This window comes from Labeo rohita, chromosome 6 (genome assembly GCF_022985175.1).
Source record: "Labeo rohita strain BAU-BD-2019 chromosome 6, IGBB_LRoh.1.0, whole genome shotgun sequence".
Classification (NCBI taxonomy): domain Eukaryota; kingdom Metazoa; phylum Chordata; class Actinopteri; order Cypriniformes; family Cyprinidae; genus Labeo; species Labeo rohita.
The window spans coordinates 25,006,275-25,034,142 of NC_066874.1; the positions used below are offsets into that span (position 1 = coordinate 25,006,275).

At 35.5% G+C, this 27,868-nt stretch overlaps 3 protein-coding genes across 14 annotated transcripts in view; 1 reads left to right on the forward strand and 2 right to left on the reverse strand.

Annotated features, from left to right (window-relative positions):
- Nucleotides 1-8,288, forward strand: part of itpr1a (inositol 1,4,5-trisphosphate receptor, type 1a) — a 38,452-nt gene extending 30,164 nt beyond the window's left edge. For all 11 annotated transcript variants that reach the window (XM_051112444.1, XM_051112445.1, XM_051112446.1 and 8 more), the window contains 15 exons: nucleotides 77-187; nucleotides 423-518; nucleotides 661-789; nucleotides 1,198-1,293; nucleotides 1,388-1,580; nucleotides 2,114-2,236; nucleotides 2,333-2,508; nucleotides 2,666-2,830; nucleotides 4,190-4,379; nucleotides 4,477-4,566; nucleotides 4,885-4,997; nucleotides 5,071-5,236; nucleotides 5,330-5,490; nucleotides 7,079-7,240; nucleotides 7,356-8,288. In XM_051112444.1, coding sequence (XP_050968401.1) covers nucleotides 77-187; nucleotides 423-518; nucleotides 661-789; nucleotides 1,198-1,293; nucleotides 1,388-1,580; nucleotides 2,114-2,236; nucleotides 2,333-2,508; nucleotides 2,666-2,830; nucleotides 4,190-4,379; nucleotides 4,477-4,566; nucleotides 4,885-4,997; nucleotides 5,071-5,236; nucleotides 5,330-5,490; nucleotides 7,079-7,240; nucleotides 7,356-7,442 — 2,058 coding nt within the window. In that variant the 3' untranslated portion in view covers nucleotides 7,443-8,288. The remainder of the gene's footprint in view (nucleotides 1-76; nucleotides 188-422; nucleotides 519-660; nucleotides 790-1,197; nucleotides 1,294-1,387; nucleotides 1,581-2,113; nucleotides 2,237-2,332; nucleotides 2,509-2,665; nucleotides 2,831-4,189; nucleotides 4,380-4,476; nucleotides 4,567-4,884; nucleotides 4,998-5,070; nucleotides 5,237-5,329; nucleotides 5,491-7,078; nucleotides 7,241-7,355) is intronic.
- pfkfb4b (6-phosphofructo-2-kinase/fructose-2,6-biphosphatase 4b) lies at nucleotides 7,992-23,025 on the reverse strand. Of its 2 annotated transcripts, none has more exons than XM_051112457.1 (14): nucleotides 22,792-23,025; nucleotides 14,520-14,636; nucleotides 14,343-14,439; nucleotides 14,176-14,242; nucleotides 13,671-13,745; nucleotides 13,485-13,541; nucleotides 12,635-12,756; nucleotides 12,336-12,543; nucleotides 12,113-12,259; nucleotides 11,924-12,028; nucleotides 11,715-11,844; nucleotides 11,574-11,636; nucleotides 9,310-9,374; nucleotides 7,992-9,220 (listed from the first exon to the last, which is right to left on the reverse strand). In XM_051112457.1, the coding sequence occupies exons 1-14, from the start codon at nucleotides 22,913-22,915 to the stop codon at nucleotides 9,161-9,163; spliced, it is 1,437 nt and encodes a 478-aa protein (XP_050968414.1). In that variant the 5' UTR covers nucleotides 22,916-23,025; the 3' UTR covers nucleotides 7,992-9,160. The 2 variants fall into 2 exon arrangements, with proteins under 2 accessions (XP_050968414.1, XP_050968415.1); XM_051112458.1 differs by lacking the exon at nucleotides 22,792-23,025 and adding an exon at nucleotides 17,621-17,837.
- Nucleotides 23,026-23,596: 571 nt separating this feature from the next.
- Nucleotides 23,597-27,842, reverse strand: si:dkey-197j19.6 (uncharacterized). Its single transcript, XM_051112462.1, has 8 exons — nucleotides 27,729-27,842; nucleotides 26,694-26,834; nucleotides 25,567-25,653; nucleotides 25,276-25,363; nucleotides 25,095-25,194; nucleotides 24,559-24,889; nucleotides 24,426-24,474; nucleotides 23,597-24,341 (listed from the first exon to the last, which is right to left on the reverse strand). Exons 1-8 carry the CDS (start codon nucleotides 27,804-27,806, stop codon nucleotides 24,301-24,303), a joined length of 915 nt encoding a protein of 304 aa, XP_050968419.1. The 5' UTR covers nucleotides 27,807-27,842; the 3' UTR covers nucleotides 23,597-24,300.
- Nucleotides 27,843-27,868: the final 26 nt, after the last annotated feature.

A 27,868-nucleotide genomic window follows, 5' to 3' on the forward strand; every position in this document is an offset into this window, starting at 1 on the left:
TTTTCACCGTTCTAATCTTTCAATCACTTATAAACATACGTCCTGTATTGAGTGTTCTGCTATGCTTTTATTGCAGAATTGCATTGCCACTCATGAGTCTAATGGCATTGACATCATCATTGCATTGATTCTGAATGATATCAATCCACTGGGCAGAAAGAGAATGGATCTGGTTCTAGAACTAAAGGTACATCAGTTTACTCTTAATTGACAAAGTAAAAACCTTTTCATTTTATGGGTTTAGACTTTTATTAGACTGTTGTTTACATGATTTTTCTAGTCATTTGTAATTACAGGATTTTTACAATTTCTTAAAAACAGCTTTCCATTGCTATTAAAAGCAAACATTTGACCTCTATGATTGACCCCTATGATTGGTTTTGTGGTCATTTCATGTAGCATTATTTGTCTTTTCTCCTTAGAATAATGCATCCAAGCTACTGCTGGCCATCATGGAAAGCCGTCATGACAGTGAGAATGCAGAAAGAATCCTGTACAACATGAGACCAAAAGAACTAGTGAGTTATTATCCCAGTACATGCTGGTTTGCTTTAACTTTATCTTGGAGTTATTCAGTGTAGAGAGATAGTAATCCATAAACATTACATTTCTTTGACTACGACATCTGCACAAACCTAGCTGTGTGTGTTCCTGTTCAAGGTGGAGGTGATGAAGATGGCCTACCAACAGGGGGAAGCAGAGTTTGAGGATGACGAACAGGAGAACGGGGAGGACCATGCTGCCTCACCTCGCAATGTTGGACACAACATCTACATCCTTGCACATCAGGTACACACACACACACACACACACTCCTGTACAACTTTTGCCACATCTATCAGCCTAGGGTATAAGGAGAACATTTGCCATTCATAAATATTTTCAGCTGTGAAACTGTAGTTATAAATATATGGTACATTTGCACTATGGCAGAAGAAGCAAGTCACGACAGATGTGTAGTAGTTTGATTTACATGCATCACTTCCATCAGCAAGAGTGAGATTACCATTCTTCGTTACTGGCTGATAAGCATATTTATTAGCATGTTATTTCATTACTAAAGCCAGTTTTACTTTTGGCAGTTAGCAAGTGTCAGTTTATCAGTAAAAGTTTAACTTTTACAGTCAATCACAATACCAAATCTCCTTATCTAAGAGCAATTAATTAAATCTGGTCTGATTTAACCTGCGATTTTAGCTGTCGCGTCACAATAAGGAGTTGCAAATACTACTGAAACCAGGTGGGGAGGACCAAGCTCTGGAGTATTACACAAAACACACCGCACAAATAGAGGTAACACACAAACACTTTTAACAAATCTTGAAACACATTTTTTGTTTTTAAAATCCCATCTTATGTTCTCATATGTATGTGTGTGTATACATAGATAGTCCGCCAGGATCGCACTATGGAACAGATTGTGTTTCCCGTACCAAATATCTGCTCTTTTCTCACAAATGAGTCCAAGCTGCGTGTATACTATGGTACAGAGAGAGACGAACAGGGCAGTAAAATAAATGACTTCTTCCTGCACGCAGACGACCTTTTTAATGAAATGAGGTGGCAGAAAAAACTAAGAGGTAAATATGTGTTTGTATGTTCATTTTCTGGTGTTAAGATTAATTTAATTGTCTGTACGTAATTTCTGAAATGTGACCCTGGACCACAAAACCAGTTATAAGGGTCTATTTTTTGAAACTGAGATTTATACATCATCTGAAAGCTGAATAAATAATCTTTCCGTTGACAGACGGTTTGTTAGGATAGGACAGTATTTGGTTAAGATAGATACGACTATTTGAAAATCTAGAATCTGTGACGAAAAATCAAAATAATGAAACAATCCCCTTTAAAGTTGTCCAAATGAAGTTCTGAGCAATGCATATTACTAATCCAAAATTAAGTTTTGATATATTGACGATGGGAATTGTACAAAATACTTTAATATAACATGATCTTTACGTAATATCCTGATGATTTTGGCATAAAAAAAACCCCAATCATTTTGACCCATACAATGTATTTTTGACTATTGCGACAAATATATCTGTGCTACTTATGACTAATTTTGTGGTCCAGGGTCACAAATGTATCTCCCTCGTTTTGTTTTCAGCACAACCAGTGCTGTACTGGTGTAGCCGGAACATGTCGTTCTGGAGTAATGTGTCTTTTAACCTGGCTGTTCTCATTAATCTGTTGGTGGCGTTCTTTTACCCTCTGGACGGACTGAGTGAAAGTTAGTTCCTCTCTTGTATTGTATTCACGAGCCTTTCTTTCCACAATGTCCCTTTGAACATTTATACCTTACATGTGGTGTGTGTGTGTGTTTTAGGTTCACTGGATCCTTCTCTTTCTCTGTTGCTATGGGTGTGTTTGTTGGGCTCATTGGGCTTTGTGTTGATGTCCCCGAGGCCGAACGCAGTGCGAGTTCTGGTCATCTCCAGTGTTCTGCAGCTGGGCTTCTCAGTGGGGCTGCAGCATATGCTGACACTCCTGGGAGCATTTAATGTGAGATCTCACTCACACAAACACACAAGGGAGGGTTAGGTTTTGAGTGCATACAAGTTCACATACAGTCATACACTGCACACACAGTTTCTTTACTAGTAGTCTTATGTGGTGTCAGTCTGTACTGACTATCTGACCTCATTTGGTGTCTGTGCAGGTTTGTAATAAGATAGTGTTCATGCTGAGCTTTGTGGGTAACCGTGGGACGTTTACCCGTGGTTACCGGGTGATGGTGATGGATAAAGAGTTCCTGTTTCATCTGCTGTACCTTCTCATCTGCACTCTGGGCCTTTTTGGACACGTCTTCTTTTACAGTCTACTGGTTAGTTTGAAAACCTTACAGTAACACATCTTTAGTAACATATGTCGAAACTGAAAATAGTGTCTGGATGTGTGGTCAAAAGTTTACATGCACCTTGCAGAATCTGCAAAATGTTAATTATTTTACTAAAATAATTATACAAAATGCATGTAATTTTTTATTTAGTATTGACCTAAGATATTTCACATGAAAGATGTTTACATATAGTTCACAAGAGAAAATAATAGTTGAATTTATGAAAATTACCCAGTTCAAAAGTTTACATATATATTTGATAATTAATACTGTATTGTTACCTGAATGATCCAAAGCTGTGTTTTTTTGTTTAGTGATAGTTGTTTATGAGTCCCTTGTTTGTCCTGAACAGTTAAAATGCCTGCTGTTCTTCAGAAAAATCCTTCAGGTCCCACAAATTCTTCAGTTTTTCGTCATTTTATGTATTTTAACCATTTCCAACAACGACTGTATCATTTTTGAGATCCATCTTTTCACACTGAGGACAACTGAGGGACTTATTAGCAACTATTACAGAAGGTTCAAATGCTTACTGATGCTTCAGAAGGAAACATTAAGAGCTGGGGGGTGAAAACATTCTGAATTTGAAGATCAAGGTAAATGTAACTTATTTTGTCTTCTGGGAAACATCTAAGTATCTTCTGTAGCTTCTGCAGGGCAGTGTTAAATGAAAAAATGTGATATTTAGGCAAAATAAGAAAAATGTACACATCTTCATTCTGTTCAGAAGTTTTCACCCCCGGCTCTTAATGCATCTTGTTTCCTTCTGAAGCATCAGTGAGCGTTTGAACCTTCTGTAATAGTTGCATATGAGTCCTTAGTGTGAAAAGATGGATCTCAAAATCATACGGTTTGGGACAAATCATTTAACTGTTTGGGACAAACAGGGGACTTGTGAACAACTATCACTAATTAAAAAAAACAGCTGCGGATCATTCATGTAATTTAGAGCTTTTGAACTGGGTCATTTTTATAAATTCAACTATTCAACAATTTTCTCTTGTGTACTGTATGTAAATGTCTTTTATGTAAAATATCTCATTCAGGTTCACTTTGTATGATCCCTCTTATTTTGGTAAAATATTTAACATTTAACCTTTGACCTCAACTGTATAAAATAAGCAAAGAGAATGAATGAATAAATTAAATAATTTAATACAAATAAATAAATAGTACTTTTTTGTATTATAAATAGTAATATGTTTTTTATTTCTTATTTTTTCTATTTTATATGCATACACAAATATCAACCTAATGTCAGTGATTTAACATAGAATCAAATTATTGTTAGTACAAATATTTAGACCACTAATTTTAACTAATTGTACATTTGTGTGTTTGTAGTTGTTTGACCTGGTGAACAGGGAAGAGACTCTTCTGAATGTCATCAAGAGCGTGACACGAAATGGTCGCTCCATTGTCCTGACGGCTGTTCTGGGTTTGATCCTGGTCTACCTCTTCTCCATTGTTGGATATATGTTCTTTAAGGATGACTTCATTCTGGAAGTGAACCGCATCTCCAACGGCACTCTGGGTAACACACATTCACACAGACATAGCAAGACAAATCAGTAATGTTCACACTGGTTGGTGTGAAAATGATGTCTCTTGTATTTGAATATGTGTGTCAGAGGAAGGAGTAAATCTGGCTTCTAGTTTCCTGCCTGAGGGGGTCTGCAATGCGAAAAATGGGTCCTGTCTGCCTGCAGAGGTTGAGGAGGGTGAGCAGTAAAATTCATACAAAATAGGGCTGTAAACTAGTTTTAAAATTAATTTTAATGATTATATTACTAACAGTATTAATCGATGAATGTACTTAAATAAAGGATTATTACATATTATTAATTATTATTCTTGTATTTATTACTAAAGTTAAACTTAAAATGGACAGCCATGATCCAGTTACTTCAGTCATGTTATCTAATTATTTAATATATTATATGGTCCATTTTAGACAATATTTTGTAGTTTGACATTAACTAATCACGGGAAGTCACGGGAAATAGAGCTTCTACATTGTGTTTTGTGTGGATTTATAGATGACGTAGAGCGAGCGTGTGATTCTCTATGGATGTGTATGATCACTGTACTGAGTCACGGTCTCAGGAGTGGTGGTGGAGTTGGAGATGTTCTGCGCAAGCCATCCAAGGAGGTACACAGATGCATATATTTACAATAATAGTTCATTTTTTAAATAACCTGAAGCTAAACTTGTATGCTTGCAGGAGCGTCTGTTCGCTGCACGGGTTGTGTATGACCTTCTGTTCTTCTTCCTGGTGATCATCATTGTGTTGAATTTGATCTTTGGTGTCATCATTGACACATTTGCTGACCTTAGGAGTGAGAAGCAGAGGAAAGAGGAGATCCTTAAGACCACATGTTTCATCTGCGGTGAGATGAGATGAACATTCATACTCGAACATAAATGTGGTTTCCCATGTGATTAAGAAATGTATTTTTTGGGTTATCTGCTTGTTCACCCAGGTCTGGAGAGAGATAAGTTTGATAATAAAACAGTGACGTTTGAGGAGCACATCAAGGAAGAGCACAACCTGTGGCATTACTTGTATTTCATTGTGCTGGTGCGGGTCAAGGACTCCACTGAATACACAGGGCCTGAGAGCTACGTCGCTCAGATGATCAAGGTGAGAACATATATGGTGACTATTATCGTGAAGCTTTTACGAGAAGACATTTAAATATACTGTTCAAAAATGCTCAAAATCAAGCCCAAGGAAGAAGAAAAAAATATTCTGATTTGCTGCTCAGAAACATTTATTATTATTATGTTGGAAACAGTTGAGTAGATTTTTTTCAAGTTTACTTGATAAATAGAAAGTTCAGAAGAACAGCATTTATCTGAAATAGAAATCTTTTGTAACATTATAGATGTTTTTGTTGTCTTTTTTTCAATTTAAAGCATCCTTGCTAATTAAAAGTATTAATTTCTATAATTTCATTCCCCAAAAAAAGACCTATCTTTCTAGTGACTGTTTTAAATATTGATAATATTAATAAAAAATGTTTCTTGAACAGTAAATCAGCATATTAGATTGATTTCTGAAGGATCATGTGACACTGAAACTGGAGTAATGCTGCTGGAAATTCAGCTTTGAACACAGGAATAAATTACATTTTAAAATATATTCAAATAGAAAACAGTTATTTTAAATAGTAAAAATATTTCACAATATTACTGCTTTTGCTGTATTTGGAAATAAATGCAGGCTTGTTGAGCATAACAGAATTCTTTAAAAAAAAACATTAAAATTCTTTTGACTGGTAGTGTGTATATATAGTGCACAAATAATATTTTTAAAACAATTTAGAAATATTTTCAGAACTGAGATTTTTTATTGACATTTTTATGACAATGAAGTATAAAATATATATCATTATTAGCAGAATTTATGTTAAAATAGAATTTATTTCAGTGATGAAAAACACAATTTTCAGCATCATTACTCTAGTTTTCAGTGTCACTTGATCCTTTACAAATCATTATAATATGCTGATTTATTATCAATGCTGGAAACAGTTGTGCTTTTTTGGAAACTGTGATGCCTTTTTCACGATTCTTTGATGAATAAAACATTAAAAAGAACAGCATTTATTTAAAGAAATAGTTACTTTTATTAAATTCATAAAAAGTGGTAGTAAAGACTTGTATTGTTGGGAAAAAAAACCCTGTTATTTTAAATCGCAATATTTCACAATATTACTGTTTTTCTGTATTTTTGATTAAATAAATTTTACTTTGATGAACATGAGATTTCTTTAAAAAAACATTTCTTTTAAAAATCTTACTGATCCCAAACTTTTGAACAGCAGTATATGAAGAGTTCAGATGCAAAACCAGCTAAAAGCCATCTCGGTCAAAAATGAGATAATGATACTGAGTGAATGCTCCTGACACATAGTATAAGTACATCAAATACTTTTACGTCAAACTCGCTAAATTCTAGGCTCAGCCCAATCAGAAGCACCAGTACTTGCATAGAAACCTATACAAAGTAGCCAGAAAAAAAATGCTGATTTTAAAGAAATACGTCAGATGAATTTAGGGGCTTTTGCATCTGAACTCTTCATATATTCACCTATAGCCTATAGCATTTTACGGCATTTTAAATCCACTGCACCTTTTCTACTCAATGCAGCTTTGATAAAATCATAAAATCATGATTTATCCTTTTCATATTGTTTATCAGTATGACCTCTTTAACCACCTTTTAGGAACACAATCTGGACTGGTTTCCACGAATGAGGGCCATGTCACTGGTCAGCAGCGATGGTGAGGGTGAACAAAATGAACTGCGCAGTTTGCAAGAGAAACTAGAATCCACAATGAGGCTGGTCTCCAACCTGACCAACCAGCTCACAGAGCTCAAAGAGCAGGTGTGTGTATGACTGCACCTAAATTGCAGATGTGTCATAAGATGTTAACTTGCGGTATGCGGTAATTCTAATTGAATTGCTTTTGTCTAAACTCATTCCTGCTGTCAATCTTCAGATGACTGAGCAGAGGAAACACAAGCAGCGGATTGGTCTGCTGGGAAACCCCGCCCACCTAAACATCAACCCACAGCAGCCGGCATGAAAGGTGCGCCCTGACATAACGGAGCATCGTTCAATCATATAATATGCGGACATACCATCACAGCCTTAAAACTATCATCTTAACATGGACTCTTATATAGTCCTGAGGTCATGTCTGGCCATACTTGGACATATACTACACTCACCCAATCATGACTTGAGCCTCATTGCTGTATGAGGTGCTATATTCATTTTTTTAAGCACTGACGTGATCACTTCAGAATCTTTGCACTGTGTATGAGTGTAGTATTATAGGATGCCTTCACAGAGTGGTTCTGAGAAATTATGTCCCTCTGGATTTTCTTGCACCTTTCTATCAGAATGGGTTGCGTTTGAGATTAATACGTGTGAAATTTTTATATATTTTTCTGTGTATATTTATTTTGAATTTCTAATGCTGAGATGGACATCCACATATTGGAGGTTTAATAAACACTTACACTGACTGTAAAAAAAAAAAAATTTAAGAATTGCCTTTAAAAATGGATTTGCTTTATAGAAATACCTCTACTATAAAGATGCCAGTATGTGTAAATAATTCAAAACTCAGTTGATGACAGAATGTTTTAATGACAGTACTTCCAGAAAATGTAACATTGTGCGTCAAATTTGAGAACCATGAGCTTTACACACATTAGCATAGTCAGTCCTACTGATCACAGAGACCCACAGGACAGATTAAATCACAGATTCACAGAGCTATTCGGTTCTCAGAAGTGCTCTTCAAAAAATAGAAAAAACAGTCCTTGTAATAAACATGACAATAACAGAGATGAAAACATTTCACTCACTTTATCTCCATAAACACTTATAGGCTGTAGAGTAAAAAAAACAAAACAAAACAAAAAGTAAATATATAACCACAAAGTAATTTCAAATATATAGTTGAGACTTAGGAAAGTACACCCTCTGTGCAAAAAAAAAAAAAAAAAAAAAAAAAAAATTTAAGAAAAGCGTAAGTATGCTTGATGTGCAAAAAAAATGTAAATGTTAAAAATGTAAACATTGAATTTGGCTTTTACTGAAAATGTAACAGAGGTAATATATTTGTAAATTCCTTGCTGTATTTTGAGCATCCAAACCGACAGTCGTTTTTTTTGGAAATATGTCACACTTCTGCAAAATCCAGGTGGTTTCAACACTACAAAAGTAAAGTTCATGTGCGCTGATTAATTTGCAATTACGCTTTTTAACCCAAGTCATGTATTCTGTTTTTACAAATAGCATTTAGTGTTAGATGACAGCTAAAGCACTTAATTTAAATACTAGTGTGTGAATGATTGAGATGTAAAATATTGCTTAAGGAAACATGAAGCAAAAGTAGCCGGTATGTGGAAAAAAAACACACCAGCACTGATCATTTAGTCTTGCATACAAACGTTAATGATTTCAGCAAAAATCCTCAGTAGAAAATTATAGAAAGAAAACTTGAATCGCCTTTGAATCCACTCTGCACCTGCCTCGATTGCAAGCACAGACACACATACACTCGCACCCCAACACTAGGGTTATTAATCAATAACTGGATTCCAGTCACCTATGTGGCAATTGAGAAGAAAGGAAAATACAAATATGAGGCCTGAAGTTGCTTAACTTCAGGACTCTTAACTGACTTTCTGCCTGAAGTTTCCAAACACACACAAACCAATGAGAGGAGTTACATAAAAAGGATGGAATAGCTTGATGGAGTGTTGCTTGTACAGGATGTGAGGTCATAGGTTAGTAGTGGGGTGGAACAGTGAGAAGAGCCTCTTCTGGCAGACGGGAAATGTCTACATTCTGTCACAGTTCAAAAAACAAAAAACAAATGATCAAAAACCATTAGAATGAATATTTATATATGTAAAATGACTGTCTGGTGTTCTCACCTCAGGTTTGTCTCTGTGAGTGTTCACCGCCTCCACATTAAGATAGATCGACTCCACTTTACAGCCTAGTACAGGACAGAATCTGGGTCACATTCAAGTACATTTCAAGAGTTCATGTTTCCAGGTAATTAAATGAGCTCTTCAACAATTAAAGCACTTGGGGAAACAGCTCCCTCAAGGACTCAGTGCTAATTTCTCAGTGAGTCTCTGAACTTGTTTCATAAATCACTGCTGTGACGGAGTTAAAAACCTCTTGGATTAATTTCTGGTTACATAAAACTACTAATTAAGGTCGGCACTCCCTTATTCTGTTCTTTGTGTTGAATTGCTCAGTAGTTTTTACTGTCAGTTCCTGTTGATTCACACAGAACAGGACAGTGCAGAACAATTTGACACTGCTCAAGGCGGTCTTAAAGGTTTCAAATTGTTTCTTACAGAAAGCTATCATACCAAATCAGAAAACCTGACTACATATTGCATGAGTCAACATAGTATTTTTTTATGTTCCTGACAGCCCAGTCCCTATCCACTTCCACTGTATGGAAAATAGCAATAGATTCTGCATGTTTTTTTGTCCAGTGGAAGAAATATAACAGTAGTTTAGATTGACAAGTTTATGAAGCTCTGCAGATGAGGAGGGGAAAAAAGAAAAAAAAAAAAAAAAAAAAAAAAAAAAATAGACAGAAATATAGCTGCAAGCAGCGATTACTGGTGTTCAAGCACTTTAAGGCATTTAAGCACATATGAAAAAAAACAATATTTAACAAGCCACCTAAATCAATGATTTAAAGCATTTTTGGCAAATCTAGGTAATTTACTATAGAAATACAAAGTTTTTTATGTTTATGACTGTTGTAGCGTATGAATGTTTTTATGTTTATCACCTGTTGCATGTGCTCACCAGGTTTAGTTAAGTTTTGAGTTTTCCTGTAGGCTTTATAGGATTTTAGGTAAATTTGGAAAGGCCCCTTTTCTAAACGACCCCGTTACAGCCTCCCAAAGAGTAAATCTTTTTCTTTTTTTTTTTTTTTTTGGATAATTATAGACCTAGAGAGTCTAGAGAATTGTACTGTAGTGTTTTTTTAGTGCTTTTTTACAGACTGAGTGAAAAACCTAGGACTAGTTCACAAAAGTAGTTTTTTTTTAATATCTTCTGAATCTTTTAACAATTTGATTGACAGCAGTGGTTCTAGAGGTAAAGATGTCCAGAATAAGAAGTTCTATTGTATAAAATTAATATCGCATGTATGTGCAAAAAAAAAAAGAAAAAGTGCAATGTACAATCGTTTATGAATTGAAAAATGCGATATCGCTCCCACCCAGTGCCCGATTTCTTTCAAATTTCTCACAGACCTTTGGGGCCATGAGTTGAAAAGGCCCACCGAGTTTTGTTGTGATCGCTCTCTGTTAACCTTAATAGGTGCTCATCAACTTCATCGGCCAATGGCAGACATTTCTTTTTTTATGTTGATAGAACAAATTGTTGTGTAGGTTTAGCCATTTTTATGTTTTTTTTTCCCCCCCTCTTATAGCGCCACCAACTGGCCAAGCTCGGTGATTTTTGTCCTCTGACCTCAGATTGAGCTCTTACAAAAGTGAGTTTGGCGAAGATATCTCATTCTGTTCAGTTGTTATTATAGGCATTTTACTAAAAGTGGCCTTGCCCCTTTTAAACATTTTGCTGTCTCTTTGCGACAGTGAGTCAAATTTTTTATTTTATTTTTTTATAATTTTTGATATTCACTCTCCAGCGAATCTTTCTTCACTGGTTTGGTTTCTGATCAGGCGAAAAACCTAGGACTAGTTCACAAAATACCCGAAAATTTTGCAAGGCTCGCGATCGAATCTGATGTGTGCATATTGTCTGTCATGAGCGAAAGATTCCAATGACATAAGACACTTGAAACTGCAACTGACGGTTTAGTAGTTATGAGCGATTATGTACTTTTGATTGCTGTAGCGCCCCGTCAGGTCGATTGGGGCAAGCCTTGGTGACACTGTCAACGGTGTAAATGCTACCATCCCTCCAAGTTTTAAGTCTCTATGATTTATGGTTTGGTCTGCACGATCAGTTTTATGTGGAAATCGTTGATCCTTGGCCATTCTAATAACTATAATAGGGTTTCAGCACTACACGCTTGAACCCCAACAAAAAGACACCAATTAAGAATTTATTTCCATGACTTGATTTGTTTGCACGTTTTAATAATCAAGAATATGTTTGCACATGCTTAGTAACTTTGTAAGAGAGATGCATTTCTCACCATAGGCCACAGGAGTAAGCTTTAGGACTGTGTGTAGGGGACATTTCAGGTACGGCAGCTCTCCTGGAAGGCAAACGAAAGGTTAAAAAAAACATAATACACAACTATTTTATGAACTACGGCATGTTCCCATCTACACACCTGCACTCTTGTCCAGGAAGTAAGCGAGCAGGCACCGCATAACAGCCTGGTGACAAATAACCAAAACATTCTCCTGACGTTCAAGCTCCATAATGACGGGCTCCAAACGCTGGACAAGATCCTCATAAGACTGCGAAAAGCGAGAGCTTTCATTTTTTTCTGATTCAGTTAGGTTCCTGGTTAGTTGCAAATGTAGCTTTTCAACACACCTCTCCTTTGGGGTAGCGGTAGCGATATTTGTCCTGATCTCTGAGGGCGAACTCCAAAGGATAATGCTCTTGGATCTCCTCATACATCATCTCCTCACAAACACCCTGCACACATGTTGAGAGTCACTCAGTTGGCACATCTTAAAAAAAAATGGAATTACAAAGAGAATGTTGTCATGTAATACATACAGCATCAATCTCATTGAGGGCTTTCCATTGTTCATACGGTACACCCAACGCCTCAGCGGTCTGGATGGTCCTCTTCATCTGACTCGTCCACACCTTGAGATCCTTTATATTCTGATCCTGTATAAACCTCCCTAGATACTGAGCAAACTAAGACACAGAAAGAGATAATGAAATCCAACTGACCAATAGACAATCTTTCGCAGACACATAAAGCATAACTCACCTCTTTTCCGCGGGGCGACAGGCCTGAATCGCCTCCGATGCGACCTCTGACGTTAAGGTCGCTCTCTCCATGGCGGCAGAGGTAGATGGAGCGTGGTGTGATGTGGATGTTCATCAAATAATAAACGATTCTGCTCTGGATGTGGTCGAGTACACGATTGACCAAATATCGCTGACCCACATCCATTATTTTAATGTATGACAATTCTCTGTAAGACAAAACATACAGTTTTAAAGCTACTACACGGAAAAAGGAAAAATAGAATGTGTTATCACATTCTAAGAAATCGGATTTCTGACCTGTCTAGGTTTTCATCCAGTGGCTGGTAACTGTTCTCATAGCATTTGATTCTCTTCATAAAGTCCTGGATGGCTTCTTCAGTGTTGCAGTCAGTGTAGTCAGGACTACCCAACTTCACCTGCTGCTCTCCAACACACAAAAAGAAGAGAAATTAACGCTGGGATATTGTAATGAATAAATACTAATGTACTGACGAAAAATACTTGAGGTTAGGTTCACCCAAAAATAAACATTTTGTCATTATTTACTCACCCTCATGTCGCCAAACCCAGAAGACCTTTGTTTATATTTTGAACACTAATTAAGATATTTTGATGAAATCCGAGAACTTTCTGATCAACGCCACGGACACGTCCTAGGCCCATAAAGGTAGTAAAGACATCAATAAAATAGTCCATGCGACATCAGTGGTTCAACAACTACAAGAATACTTTTTGTGCACAAAGAAAAGAAAAGTAATGACTTGTCAGTCTTCGCCATGCATACTCCGTAGTACTCTCATGAACATATAGCAAAGAGTGACACAAGCAATTGTTGAATAAAGTCATATTTCTTTTCTTTGCACAAAAAGTATTCTTGTAGCGTCATAAAATTAAGATAGAACCACTGATGTCACATGGACAATTTTATCAATGTCCTTACCTAAGTCTTAAAGTGTCAGTTGTGTTGCTGTCTATGCAGGGTCAAAAAGCTCTTGGATTTTAATCAAAAATATCTTACTTTGTGTTTTGAAGATGAACGAAGGTCTTACGGGTTTGGAACATGAGGGCGAGTAATTAATGACAGAATTTTACTTTTTGGGTGAACCAACTCTTTAAGTTATTATTTTTGAGGGATCTTTTTTCTTACCACAATGTTTTCCGCAATGACTTTGGGGTCTTCACACACTGACTCCACAAAAAACACCTAATTAAGAACAAATAAAGACAAATAAAGACTTAAGGATAGTGAAATGTAAAGCAAAGTGAAGCAGGGAAGAATCACTTTGCTACACAAAATACCACAGGTTTATTGATGTTACATGAATGCATTTACCTTATAGCCATTTTGTTCTGCAAATCTCATTATGGTGGCCCTCCGTTCTCTGGTTGTGTTCGTGGCATCAAACACCTGGGGGAAAAAATAAAAAATAAAAAATGTGCTCACCAAGTTAAAATAACAGATTTGTATTTTTAAGCGTTTTAAAATGTAATTTATTCCTGTGATGACAAAGATTAATTTTCAGCATCATTACTTCAGTCTTTAGTGTCACATGATCCTTCAGAAATAATGTCAATATGCTGATTTGGTGCTCAAAACTAAATTCTTATAAATGTTTTTAAAAAATTTTTTTTTTTTTTTTTTGATGTTTTGAACTAGCAAATAAAAAGAAATAAAAAAAGAGCACCATTTATTTCAAATAGAACTCTTTGGCAACATAAATTCTGTTAGTCACTTTTTATCAATTTAAAGTGGCCTTGCTTTTATATAAAATATATAAATATAGTATATAAAATATAAATCAGTCTAATAAAATTAATGGAAATGCAAAACTACTCACAGCAACCTGGCCGCCCTCAACACTGAGGTACTGTCTAACGTCATTGAGTGCTGCCAAAGCACACTGCCTGAAAACAGAAAATAAATAAATTATATGACAGCACAAAATCAACAACAACAGCAAAAAATATAAGGAAACAAACAAATGAAAAACATGCTGAATCTTACTTTCTTATCTTCAGGCCTTCCTCATTATCAGGGCGAAAGAACTCAAAGCTCTTGTAGATTTTCACACATTCTCTCCGATACTGTCCCACATTGAATTCTGCAAAAAAACACACTGATTTAGCCACTGTATACTATACGTATAAATGTTTTGAAGTATGTGTGCATTTTTAACCATACCTTTTGTTGGTACACCAATCCAGTTGAGGTAGCGTGTGAGTTTTTTAGAAATGTAGGTTTTTCCCCTCGCTGGCAGGCCCACAGTCACAATGAGAGTGGGACAGTTGGTCATGCAAACTGCCAAGAAAAAGAGACAGAGAATAAAAATGTGTCTGTAAATACCGTCTTTTCTGTGTACAGCAAAAAAAACAAAAAACAAAAAAAAAAAACAGTGAATGATCTCTTTGTTTCATTTACAGTTGTATGAACAAGCCGTCAGAGCAAGACATGCAGACAGAGACCATTGTTGATCAGGGGAACACACATGATAACAGCCTCTGAAGAATTTTTATTTTTTTCCTATTTGATGAGAATAAATGTATTCTGGCTATTATGAATTGCTCTGTTATAGTCTTTGGAAACATTGATTTCAATTACTACCTTAACCAAATAGAGCAAAAAAAAACTATTCAGCCAGAAACCGGCATAAACCAAATAATTTCTGAAACAAATCTTTTTGGAAGTATATAATGTAACAAACATATCTAAATTAATTTTATACACTTGCATCAATCCTCCTCATGTTTTTATTTTCTGCATTTCACCAGATGAAATCCATTACTCATCACGGTTATCAAGCTCTTCTCAATGTTTGCTGATTCTTCATGAATCAGGTTCCTCAGATGCTGAGAAGATCATGTGTACCCGATGCTATCAGTTCTCTGCTGACTAATCGAAATACAGATCCTACTGAGACTGTTCAGCATCAGTTTTTGCTGCAAGTACAGCTCATTCAACTTCAGGTTCATTGAGTTCAAAACAAATCTGCCAGTTACACGTAATTCAGCATATAATTAAGCACATCCCTATAAAAGTAGAGAAATGTTTGAGAAACGGCCTCACTCAGCAAACCCGCTTTTTAAAAGGCTATAAACTTCCTCTGAAAATCCTGTATGACAGCAGATTTGGGGCCACAGTGATCTGGAAAAACCCTCAACTGTCGCACAGTTACTTTTTGCCCATTTAAACGCAACAGGCTCTAAGGAATTTAAAGGATATCCCTGAAGTCAAACCACAATCCTGATAACCCACCCAATACCAGTTTACTTTACAGAGGGAATACAACCACAAAAGTACACCACTTTCACCAAAATAGGATAGGATAGTTTTTTAATACTCCTGAGAGGGAAAAACACACTAAAACAAGACAGCAGAAAAACAGGCTGGACAATTTCCACTACGTAATATTTCCAAATTTACACTACCAGACAAAAGTTTTTGACCAGTAACCTTTTTTGTTTTCTTTTCTTAAAGAAGTCTCTTCTGCTCACCAAGCCTGCATTTATTTTAACCAAAATACAGCAAAAGTGATAATATTGTAAAATATTTTTACTATTTAAAATAAGTGCTTTCTTTTTGAATATACTTTAAAATGTAATTTATTCCTGTGATCATCAGCATCATTACTCCAGTCTTCAGTGTTACATGATCCTTCAGAAATCATTCTAATATGCTGATTTGCTGTTTAAGAAACATTTATTATTATTATTATTATTATTATCATCATCAATTTTTAAGAGTCGAGTAAATTTTTTACAGGATTCTTTGATGAATAGGAAGATACAAAGATTAGCATTTATTTGAAATAAAAAGGTTTTGTAAAAATATACACACTATACCATTCAAAAGCTTGGAGTCTGTATAATGTTTTTTTTTAAATAATGATAAATGTTTTTGAGCAGCAAATAAGAATATTAAAATGATTTCTGAAGGATCATGTGACTGGAGTAATGATGCAAAAAAATCAGCTTTACAATCACAGGAATAAATTACATTTTAAAATATATTCAAATAGAAAACATTTATTTAAAATAGCAAAATGTTTCAAAATGTTACTGTTTTTGCTGTGCTTTGTGCAAATAAATGCAGGCTAAATCTAAAACATAACATACCATTTGCTTCCCAGATTTTTAGTGTACTTGAAAATGAAAGAAAACTAGCATACTGTAAACATTTTGTTTACCAAAGCATGAGCTACGGTCACATTCACTGTCATTATGTTTATCATCAGGGCGACAATGAGCTGATCAACACGAGCTTAGGGCATCAGGGGTCTGCTGCTGTTCACACGCCGCACACATGGGCTGCGAATGTTGATGCGCCATTGACCAATCAGAGACCGGCTACAGCCAGAGGTCAGCCAATAGAACGCCAGCGACGCAACACAATGCACGCAGCTACTGTACCGGTGCTAAAAACATGCTCGAGTTGTGTATCTCACACAGCACAAAATATTTATCTGATATGCTCGTGATGCTGAGTTGGTACTGATAAATGAAATAAATACGCATACGGAGAGAGAGGTTGCCGCGTTTAATAGTGATACAGCACTTTCGGCTTGGCGTGACGCGCTGGACACATGTTATTCATAAACAATGTTTACTCTTGCCGGGTTTTTCCCTAAGCAAAGCCTAACAGACACTGGGAAAAATGCTGTTGCTAAATACTACTTTAGAGCTTTGAGATAGCTTACTGTACTTTACCTAACCAGTAAAGTTATGTGTGAAGTTGAGCAGGTTTCGGTGCATACTGGTTGCATCATTCCTGTCTTAATATGCTGCGCCTACTTTATCCGGGTTCATTGGGTTTACTCACATTGTAGTGCTTGAACTAGATGCTAGAGTACAAAGCACAACACTGGTCATGTAACTCCTATGAATATTATTCTTAGAAATTACATCATAAATCAATCATTGAGACAACAAATAAACACATATGGTGACATTTTTCTTAAATACTGACTAAACATGCTCCATTACTTCCGTAACGTTACCCGACAGCATTTCATAACTCAACTCCAGATGGTGACTTTAGCCAGCCTAAAAAAATACAACACCCGCGAACTCTGCTAAATTTGTACTTAACGTTAACGTTACTCCAGAGGTAAGCCCTAAAAGATGCGTGTACGCGTGCAAGCCTCGTAAATTACGCGGGAATTTGTAAAAATAAGAGCGTTTGGAATAACTGCGTTTAAAACGAGCCTCATAAAGTGATACCCATAGCCACATTGCTAAACACTATCATCATTTGTAGTTGCTGATATTTACAGCAAGCAAACATACCTCGTTTTTGAGAAATGTGTTTTTCCGGTAGCCCATTTTTGCACGGCATCCATATTTTTCGCAGTGGGTTTTGTGTGAGCTCTCTGGGAATCGCCATTATAACATCTTCGGAAGAACTCATCCTGGCTGTATTATCATGACCCGGTTCTTCAGAGCTAAACGCCTGGTCTCTGATACTGAGCAGACTGAGCTGGTCGCGGTGGGCTGTATGTCATATCGGCTGAGCGATATCAATGACCGACTGTACCGTAATACTAGCAAAAAACGCGCAGGAAAAACAACCCGCTCCCTACTTAGGAAAAAAAAACACGGTATATTTTAAAATAAACTTGACATCATAATTGCACAATGATTAAATACCAGTTGCTTAAACATAGCCATTTTAGCCATTTACATTTAGCAAATGAAAATTAAATGATTAACTTTAAAGAGTAGTCTAAGCAGCTTATGCAACCAGCCTCTAGTGACTAGTCTAATAATAAAACAGCTGATTATTTTAAATTGAATACTGAATTTTATTACGAGACGTCAACTGACAACTTTAATGTGACTCTATGGTTTTAATCTGTAATGTTATTTCTTATTTTTTCCACAACGCACGCATTTTTTTTTCACTGAATAATAACGTGGTTCATTGGATATGCAAAAGGGGTAATAAATAACTCTTCAAATATGTTAAACTCGTTAAACTCGTGTTGTTTGTCATTATATTAGTATTTGGCTAGAGGGCACACATGCGCTGAAAATTACACAACTTAGACTTACACAAGAAATACCGCATTGTATCTAACTACCGTAAAACTACTCAATGATGTGGCCAAACTAAAAAAAATGATGAGGAAGGAGCAAACAAGTTCAGGAGTGATCACAGAAAGTTGAGAAAAACAGTTCTGTTGCTGTTCACATGAAGTGCACATGGGTCGTGAATGTTGATATGTCTTTGTCCAATCAAAGCCCCTCGACAGTGAGGAATCGACCAATAGACTACAAGAGAGTCTGCATGAAGAGGCGTGCGCTGAGAGGGGATCAGTAAGGTAAACATCTTATTACTGGACTTGAACGTTCTGTTCTTTTTAGCCACAAACACCTGAATTATAATACTAAGAACTTTGCCCTATAAATGTATACTAGTAGATGTTGCATAATAGAAGCATCTGTGCTCTTACATGGGTGTTTTATAGTTTGACATGTCTTCACATCAGAATCATTTTTATATATACCTTTCTCTCTTAAACCACTGTTAAATATAATAGTAGAAGTCCTCAAAATAATACAACAATACAAATGATAGTATATTTCCCATATGTTCTTATCACTTTTTGTTCTTTCTTGTTCTCTGCTACTTTTTCTTCATTATCCAGACTAAATTTAAACAACCAACAACAAAAAAGTTAACATTCATATGCACAATTTATGTGTCCACAAAAGTATAAGCCTGTAGATTTGTTTTGCAGATGCAGCAAAGACAAGGGATATCCTGGCTTATCCTAGGATATCCTTAACCAAAAATGGTTCAACGTGACAATCAGAGCAAATAGGGCCATCTTGTGGTTGAATAATGAATTATACTTGTGTATAAAGTAAGCCTTGTAGAAAGCCTTAAAGGAGAAGTTCATTTCCACAATGAAAATTTCCAGATGATTTACTCACCCCCATGTCATCCAAGATGTTCATGTCTTTCTTCAGTCGCAAAGAAATTAAGGTTTTTGAGGAAAACACTACAGGATTTATCCTCAGTGGACTTCAATGGGACCTCAGTGGACCTTAAAAAAGCTCTACATGATCCTAGTTGAGGAATAAGGGTCTTACCTACTGAAACGATCAGTCATTTTCTTAAAATAATAAAAATGTATGTACTTTTAACCACAAATGCTTGTTTTGCACTAGCTCTGCGATGTGCATGTGCATCTTCACTCATTGCATAATCATGTTGGAAACGTCACGCATGGTTAGTTCTTCATCTTTGTACTCCAGTTCAAAAAGGTAGGGTGCTTTGTACTTCTGCCTATGTCACACATGCGTGATTACGTAATGCATAGGGTCAAGCTAGTGCAAGAGGATCATTTCTGGTTAAAAAGTATATAAATTATTATTTTTTTAAGAAAATGGCCAATCGTTTTGCTAGATAAGACCCTTATTTATCGGCTGGGATCGTTCAGAGCCCGTTTGAAGCTGCACTGAAACTGCAATTTGGGCTTGCAACATGTTGACTACCATTAAAGTTCACTATGCTGAAATGTTTTCCTCAAAACCCTTAATTTCTTTTCGACTGAAGAAAGAAAGACATGAATATCTTGGATGAGGTGAGTAAATTATCAGGAAATTTTCATTCTGGAAGTGAATTTTATTAAAGTGAAATCAAGATATTTCTTATATACATATAATTTGTCTCAAGTATTCTTAAAAACTCACCACAGTTCTTTTTTTTAACTAGAAGGCAAAGAAATAAAATAGGTAATGAGAGAAAGATAAAAAGGTGAGAGAGTCCAGTCAGGGAGTCAGGAGGCAAGCTGCTTACATACTAAACAGCATTTTTTCCAACTGTATGGTAATTTTTTTTAAAAATCCAGAATAATTAGGCTTCAGGTCCACTTAGATAATGAATGAAGAAGATAAAGATGGGCAAAGAGTTTTTAATCTCATTAAATAACCAGGGACCAAGCACTAGGACCTTACATACTGCATGCTAAATACATTACTATGAATTAATGTTATATTATGATTATGAATTACCTAAAAGGAAAATTATATAATTCCCCTGCCCTTTATTTTGCATCTCAACAAGAATAACTCACAGCTAAATTGCTGTATTTATACTATTTATATCATTTCGATTATTTGTAATTTTATAAAATATCAACAATTAAAAAACAATTTCAGTTCAGTCTTTATTTGTTAGCACGTTCAGAAGGAACAAGTACAAGTCCTCAACAACATCCTTTGGGAAATAAGCAGAACAAAATCTTTAAAAATAAAAAATAAGTAGTGCTGCTTCCTGAATATTATGATGGCTTTTAATATGCACATTTTGGAAAATATGACACTATTAAATTCTCTTTAGTTAAGCTCTCTTTAGTTAAAATGTAATAGAAAACATTCTGTCACAGCATGACTCTTTGTCCCAGAAAAAAGCAACAATTTGTTTACACTGACAAAGGGTTCAATTATAACCAAAATAATATACTTTTCTGAGTAACATCAAGCATTGCGCTTTTCAAAAATAGATTTTTTTTCCTTTTCCCTTTCCCCTAGATGTCAACCGCCCACATAGCAGCCTGTGACATCACAGCCTTTTAAACTCAGAAACAGATGAGAACATGAGAGCATTCTGGGAATATGAGTGGGCTGAAATGGCATCAAGTACGCACGTAGTGATTCAGCAGACTTCACACATCCAAAATACAATTTCAATAGACACAGCGCATAAACTCATATACACAAGCGCAGACATAAAACAGAGCCAGACCTGAATCCTTAAATGGGATTGGAGGAATGGAGTTGAACTTTCACACAGATAACCAGAGACAGAGAGGGAGAAAGGCAGGGATGGAGACTGTTCTACACATGCGCAAGAAATAAACAATATAAGGAGGAGGAAAAAGAGAAAGCACAAGAGGAACAACTCTCTGTGGATACACGGCACAAAAAACCATAGAAGGAAAGAGACGACAAACAGAAGGAAGACGCTGATGTCTCAGGGAAGCATAGATAAACACAGAACGAGATTAAGAGCATGGGTCACAGAGCACAGAAAGATTTGTTACCACTTACACAAAGGCCTGAAATATTTTGCCAGGGTGTTACCATAGTAACCCACCTACCAATAGGGCTCATTACTGACACACCCTAATAAGATCTGCTCCAAAAACCCCCGTCCACTATGTTATCTCTAAAGCAGCACACTAAAACAGAATATATTAAAACGGTTGTACTGTATGCGCAGTACAAAATAACATCTGGCATATAATATCTGGTAATACCATGTTTTTTGTTTTTACTTTGGGTGACAGTGCAGCTGCAACTCTGACTAAGCCAAGCAGGCATACCATGCAATTTGATCTCAGAAAGTGACACATACACACAAAAAAGCTTTCTAAAATGTCTCATCACCCACTATAACATCCATCACTCTAAGTGATATGTCTTGCATGCACACTCATGCCAGTTTTTTTGTCTTATCCTATAATAAGACTATGAGTGCCTGCATTTGTGACACAGGACCACAAACCCAGCCATAAGGGTCATTTTTATTTATATATAATCTAAAAGCTGAATAAATAAACTTTCCATTGTTGTATGGTTTGTTAGGATAGGATGACATTTGGCCGAGATACAAATAATTGAATTTGAGGGTGCAAAAAAAAAAAATTGAGAAAATCACCTTTAAATGAAGTTCTTAACCATGCATATTACTAAACACAATTTATGTTTCGATATATTTACAGTAAAAAAAAATTACAAAATATCTTAATGGAACATGATCTTTACTTAATACCCTAATGATTTTTGGCATAAAAGAAAAATAATAATTTTGACACATACAGTGTATTTTTGGCCATTTCTACAAATATACCCATGCTTCTTCTGACTGGTTTTGTGGTCCAGGGTCACATTTTATCATTGCAACTTCTCATTTAACCCATGCTGCTAAATATACATGAACACTATATATATTTACCTCAGAAAGAGACAACATACATTAGTTTGTGCAATCACCATGCATTACATCAGATCAATAAAGTGAATAACGGAATAACAACCATGCTTACAGCTACTGGATTTACAGTACATGTACATTGTGAGTGTTCATAACATCATTTGTTGTCTTATTTTTGTCAGTTGCCAACAATTTACTGACGAAATCACATTTTCAGTAACAACATATACGCTATTGTTATTGTTAGTGATAAAATAATAATGTGAGAGCTTTGGTTATTCCAAAAAAAATGCTTCGTTTTCATGAACCAGGATAGATAGACTACTTATATGTTGTAAAAAAGCTACGTATTTCTTTCGTCCATATAATATGGAAGCATTTGTTTACTTAGCACTTATACCACGGGCAAACCGTTTACAGTTTCAGCAGTTTCATACCGTCGTGATGACAAACACAACTGACCCCAAACAAATTACGCTCACACGGTTGCACCAGAAGACAGCCCGTGTCTTACCTGTCCCGTCGCGGTTTTGCCCGTCGCGAAAGCGACTGGAGTTCCTCATCATCCAGGTTCTAATAGAGAGCAGCGCGGCTGTGTGGAAAAGCTTGTCTTCGTCCCCGCTGGTTCGTGGAAACATTATTTAGAAGCGCACCGGTTAAATACAGGATTTGCGTGCGCGTTTAGATAACAGACGCGCGTCTACAAACAGACACATGGGAGTCCCACACTTCAGAGAAACAGATTGAGGGCAGAGTAACGCCTTAACACACTCACTCTAATTATGTAATGCCAGATGAGTTGCCTTTGAAGCGTAGATTGATTAAAATGAACTGTGGGTAATAGTAAACAATGCCAACATGTCTCTCTCCCTTTCTTCTCTCACTTATTCTAACCCACTTACAGCAACTGTACTGTACATACTGTTTATCTTGTAAATGTACATTCATTAACACTAACGCGCACGCAATGGGTCAACTGAGAATCAAGAACCCAAGGGCAGAATGGGATGAGAGTGCTGTCATTTTTATCTTGTGTCAGTGAGGGACAAAATCTGAAAGCTGATTTATCAGTCATTGTCATGCAAAGCATGATACATTTTTTGCTGTGATTGACTAATACTATCATCAAACCTCTTACAAAACACTTAACTGATTGTACCAACGTAAATGGAGTGAACTCACTATGATACATAGTATCCTAAAAAACATTTGGATAGTTGCCACACCTAAAATGCATACATGTCAATGTATTATATAAAGTACTTAACTAACTTTCAAGTATTTTTAAAGAAATATTCCACCCAAAAATAAACATTTTGTCATAATTTACTCCCCTCATGTTTTTCTAATCCAAAACTGTATGACTTATTGGAACGCCATTTCTCAAAATGTCATCTAAGTTCCACAAAAGAAAATAAATCATGCACTTTTGGAATGACTTGTTGGAAAAAGAAAATGTGAGAAATATCCATTTACAACATAACACACAAGTACACTTTCAAGCAAAATATTTTACAAAAATGAATTTATTTTGGTATTAAATTCTAAAACAATACAGTATACTGTTTAAAATTAAGACAAAGTATTTTGGACACTTGGTTTGTCAAACATAATGATACGTGGTGTAATGAAAAATCATAGTTTTTCAAAAAAAAAATCCGAAATTCAAAAAGTCAATAAAGATAATGTGTAGTAAGCCTGTTGGTTAGTCTTCCGGTTCATTATCCATTATAGGGAAATAACGAGAAGAATAACAATGTGCAGTAAAACTGTTTCCACTACAAACCAGTGTGTTCATAATTAGGATAATACATTAAAATAATATGATAAGACACACCAGTTTACAATATCAAGCAGCAAAACAAGCTGGATGCCAGACCCATAAAATTTACAAATGGCCACGTCTGCTCTTACAGAAATAAAAAGGTGGATATATTTTGTGTGTAAGTTTTTGTAAGGTAACATGTCCACATCCTACTGCTGCCAAGTTCTAACGTCGCATATGATGGAGATGATAGCAGTTTTAAAGGTAGTCATCATAAGCAGATTCATCTTCGGTGCCAGCTGCAAATATAGAAACATGTCTAACATGTTTAGTAGTCCTTAAAGAGAAAACTGAGTTAAATTACATTTAGACAGAGGAATTACCATTATAATAAAAATCTGGCTTCGTTTCAACAGAGTAGGGATCTTGAATCTACAACAAACACATTCAGATAGAATTTCATTAAACAGGTAGAAATATTTTTGAATATTATACAATATAAGAGCACCTACTTACAACTGAGCGTGGAGGGGCCGTGGGGGCCTGGTAAGATGGAGGGGGTGGCACCCATGATGGAATGGGAATAGAGGAGTCTTGAATAGTCAGGTTTTGCATGCTAGCATTGCGATTAAACTTCAACGTGGCTATCCTGGCATGAATAGGAATAGGTGGGAGGGGCCCTTTCCTCTCGGCGAGCGACATAGACTCTTCAGTAACACTGGGGAGAGTCTGTGTTGAGTTATGTGATGGGCTGGATATTGTGCTAGCAACTGATAATTTTCCCTCCGGAAATACTGCATCTGAATCATGATGGTGTGGAACTCTGGGTGCACTTCTCAGGGAATGCCTATGGACGTAATTAACAAACAAATAATCAGATCCTAATTACCTTACATTGGAAAAAAATAGTGTAGCATTTACTTTTCACAATTTTTTCACAATTGCTAGTGAATCTCACAACTACAAAGAAATGGCAAGTAACACATTGTATTAAACATACAATTTTGAAGTAGATTGATTTCACCACAGACTGTCTCTGTTTTGCTTCTCACCTCTTGTGCACTTCATGTCCTCTCAGACAGCTGTCAAGTTTTTCTTTCCAGTCAGAAACACCCCCCACACTGTATCTGCGTGTAAGTCCCGATGAAGATGCTGGAGAAGAGAGAAACATTTATTGGCACAATGTTCATTATTTTAATGCGATTTGCAAGGAGTATTCAAAATGTGCCAGACCTTTGTTATCACTGATCTGCTTCTGCACAGCCACGTAGAACTGCTTGGCCTCATCTTCATCCGCAAAGTTTATTCCTATCTGACACTCCTGCATGCACACACGTTTGCTTTACATCATCGTGAATACGTTCCATTGACTTCTATTGCTTTTCTAATGATATTTTATATTGGCTAAGCCCTAAACCTCAACATTGCAAAAATTAGATTTCGATCCACACGCACATATTGATGCACGGATGCACATAAACACGCTTGCACACATACATGCAATGCAATGTATTTGTTACTCACATCACCAGAGAAGGTGTGGAAATAAGGACAAGTTTCTGAGTACTCAAATGGTGTATACAGCTCCTGTTCCCACTGCAGCTTGGCTTTCTGCAAAAAGAAAGGGAAATACCATGGTCACATGGCAGTGAAGACATGGGCTAAAATCTAAAGCAGAACACATTAAAGATTGCACATTAAAGAGTGGTGGAAATGGGTCAAAAACAATAGAGACTTTGTAGAACAGAATTCTGAGAATGTGAAGAATAAATAAATAAAGCGAGTGAGTAATTTCACTAACAAGATACCCTACTGAAATACACTACCAGTCAAAAGTTTTTGAACAGTAAGATTTTTAATTATTATAAGACTTCTGCTCATCCAAAGTACAGCAAAAACAGTAAAATTGTGAAATATTTTTACTATTTAAAATAACTATATATGTATATATATATATATATATATATTTTTTTTTTTTTTTTTTTTTTTTTTTGTAAAGAAATTATAAAAATTAATACTTTTCTTTTTTAGCAAGGATGCTTTAAATTGATCAAAAGTGATGATAAAGACATTTACAACAAAAGATTTCTATTTCAGATAAATGCCGTTCTTATGAACTTCCTATTCATCGCAGAAACCTGAAAAAAATCTACTCAACTGTTTTCAACATAATAATAAATGTTTTTTGAGTGGCAAATCAGAATATTAGAATTATTTCTGAAGGATCATGTGACTGGAGTAATGATGCTGAAAATTCAGCTGTGAAATCACAGAAATAAATTACATTTTAACATATTAAAATAGAAAACAGTTATTTTAAATAGTAAACATATTTCAATTTTTTACTGTTTTTGCTGGATCACATAAATGCAGGCTTGCTGAGCAGAGGAGACTTAAAAAAATAAATAAATAAATAACAAAAATAAAAAGAAACATTAAAAACTCTTCAAAATCCTTTGATTGGTAGTATATATAAAAACACATTGTGTGTGTTAATGTTTCCAGTGATTTTAGAGAAATATACACAAAATCATCAAATCATCTATTAACTGTTTTAATTTGAGATTTTCCTAAAACTTCTCGCACTGCTGATTCCTAGAAATTCTGATTTCAAGGAAAACTGCTCTTTCTGTAGTATCCATTAGCCTCACCTTTAGAGAGTAGAGTCTCATGAATGTTGAATGCACAGATTTATCTTGCACCAGACATAAAACTCCAAAACTATGACTTTTCCACTGCTTTTTTTGTGGAGGGGTTGCCATTACCAGCTGGACAATACCACATGCTAAAACCTGTAATGTACACGAACAGACACACACATTTATAAATACATATACAGTGTGCCTGTGAATGTATACTTTGAATGTACATATAAAATGCATATTCAGAGACACATAGTATCATTTAATTTCTTTTTTAATTAATACACATTTAACTACAAATACAGATCCATCTGCATTGCAGACAGTGCAGTCAGTGGTGTAGTTGTGCAATGTAATTTTGTCTGTACGACTATGCAGTTTTGTCTTTAAATATGCCGTTTGCATAAGTTTGCATAGTTGAAAAACAATTGTATGCATCTGTCCTATGACTGGCCTCTGCGGCTCTATACCTGTGAATCATTAAAATAACCACCATGTTTTCTGTCTACAAACCAGAAAAACAAGCAGACAGTGGTTAGGATCATGTGTATTCCAGATAAAGTGAAACAAGTGCATAAAAAGATTATGAAACACTATCCATGTGTTTGAATGTCTTAGTCACTGTTATTCTAGTATTATTAAGATACTTTTATAGATTTTATTAATTTTAATCAAGCTTTAATCAAGTTTTTCTAATTCTGTTGTTTTTGTTTTATTTTGTCTATATATGTATATATATATATATATATATATATAAGCTAAACTTAAAAAATGAGAAATGTAGCCTTTAAAACTAGATTAAATAAAATGAACTATATAAAATATAAAAACTTGTTTCTTTTTTTAAACTTGTTTTATTCAAAATATTTCTTCTACAATGACATACATCTCAAGCAACACACTATACTAACAACGAATAAAGGAAGTGCAATAATAGTAATTCTTTGTAAAAAAAAAAAAAAACAGGTATTTAGATCCGGTGATATATAACAATACCAATAAGTAAAAATGGACGAGGAAAAGGATTTAAAAAAGTGAACTCACACTGCAGTCATGACTTAGTAAACTGAAGAGAAGACCGTTCTCACGAGTCGACAGCAGCGGACTCAAAATTCGTGACATCTCTTCGTCCTCTATCCTTGACGTCTCTCTTCTACAGTGTGCTCTTTCTGTTTTCTCATTTC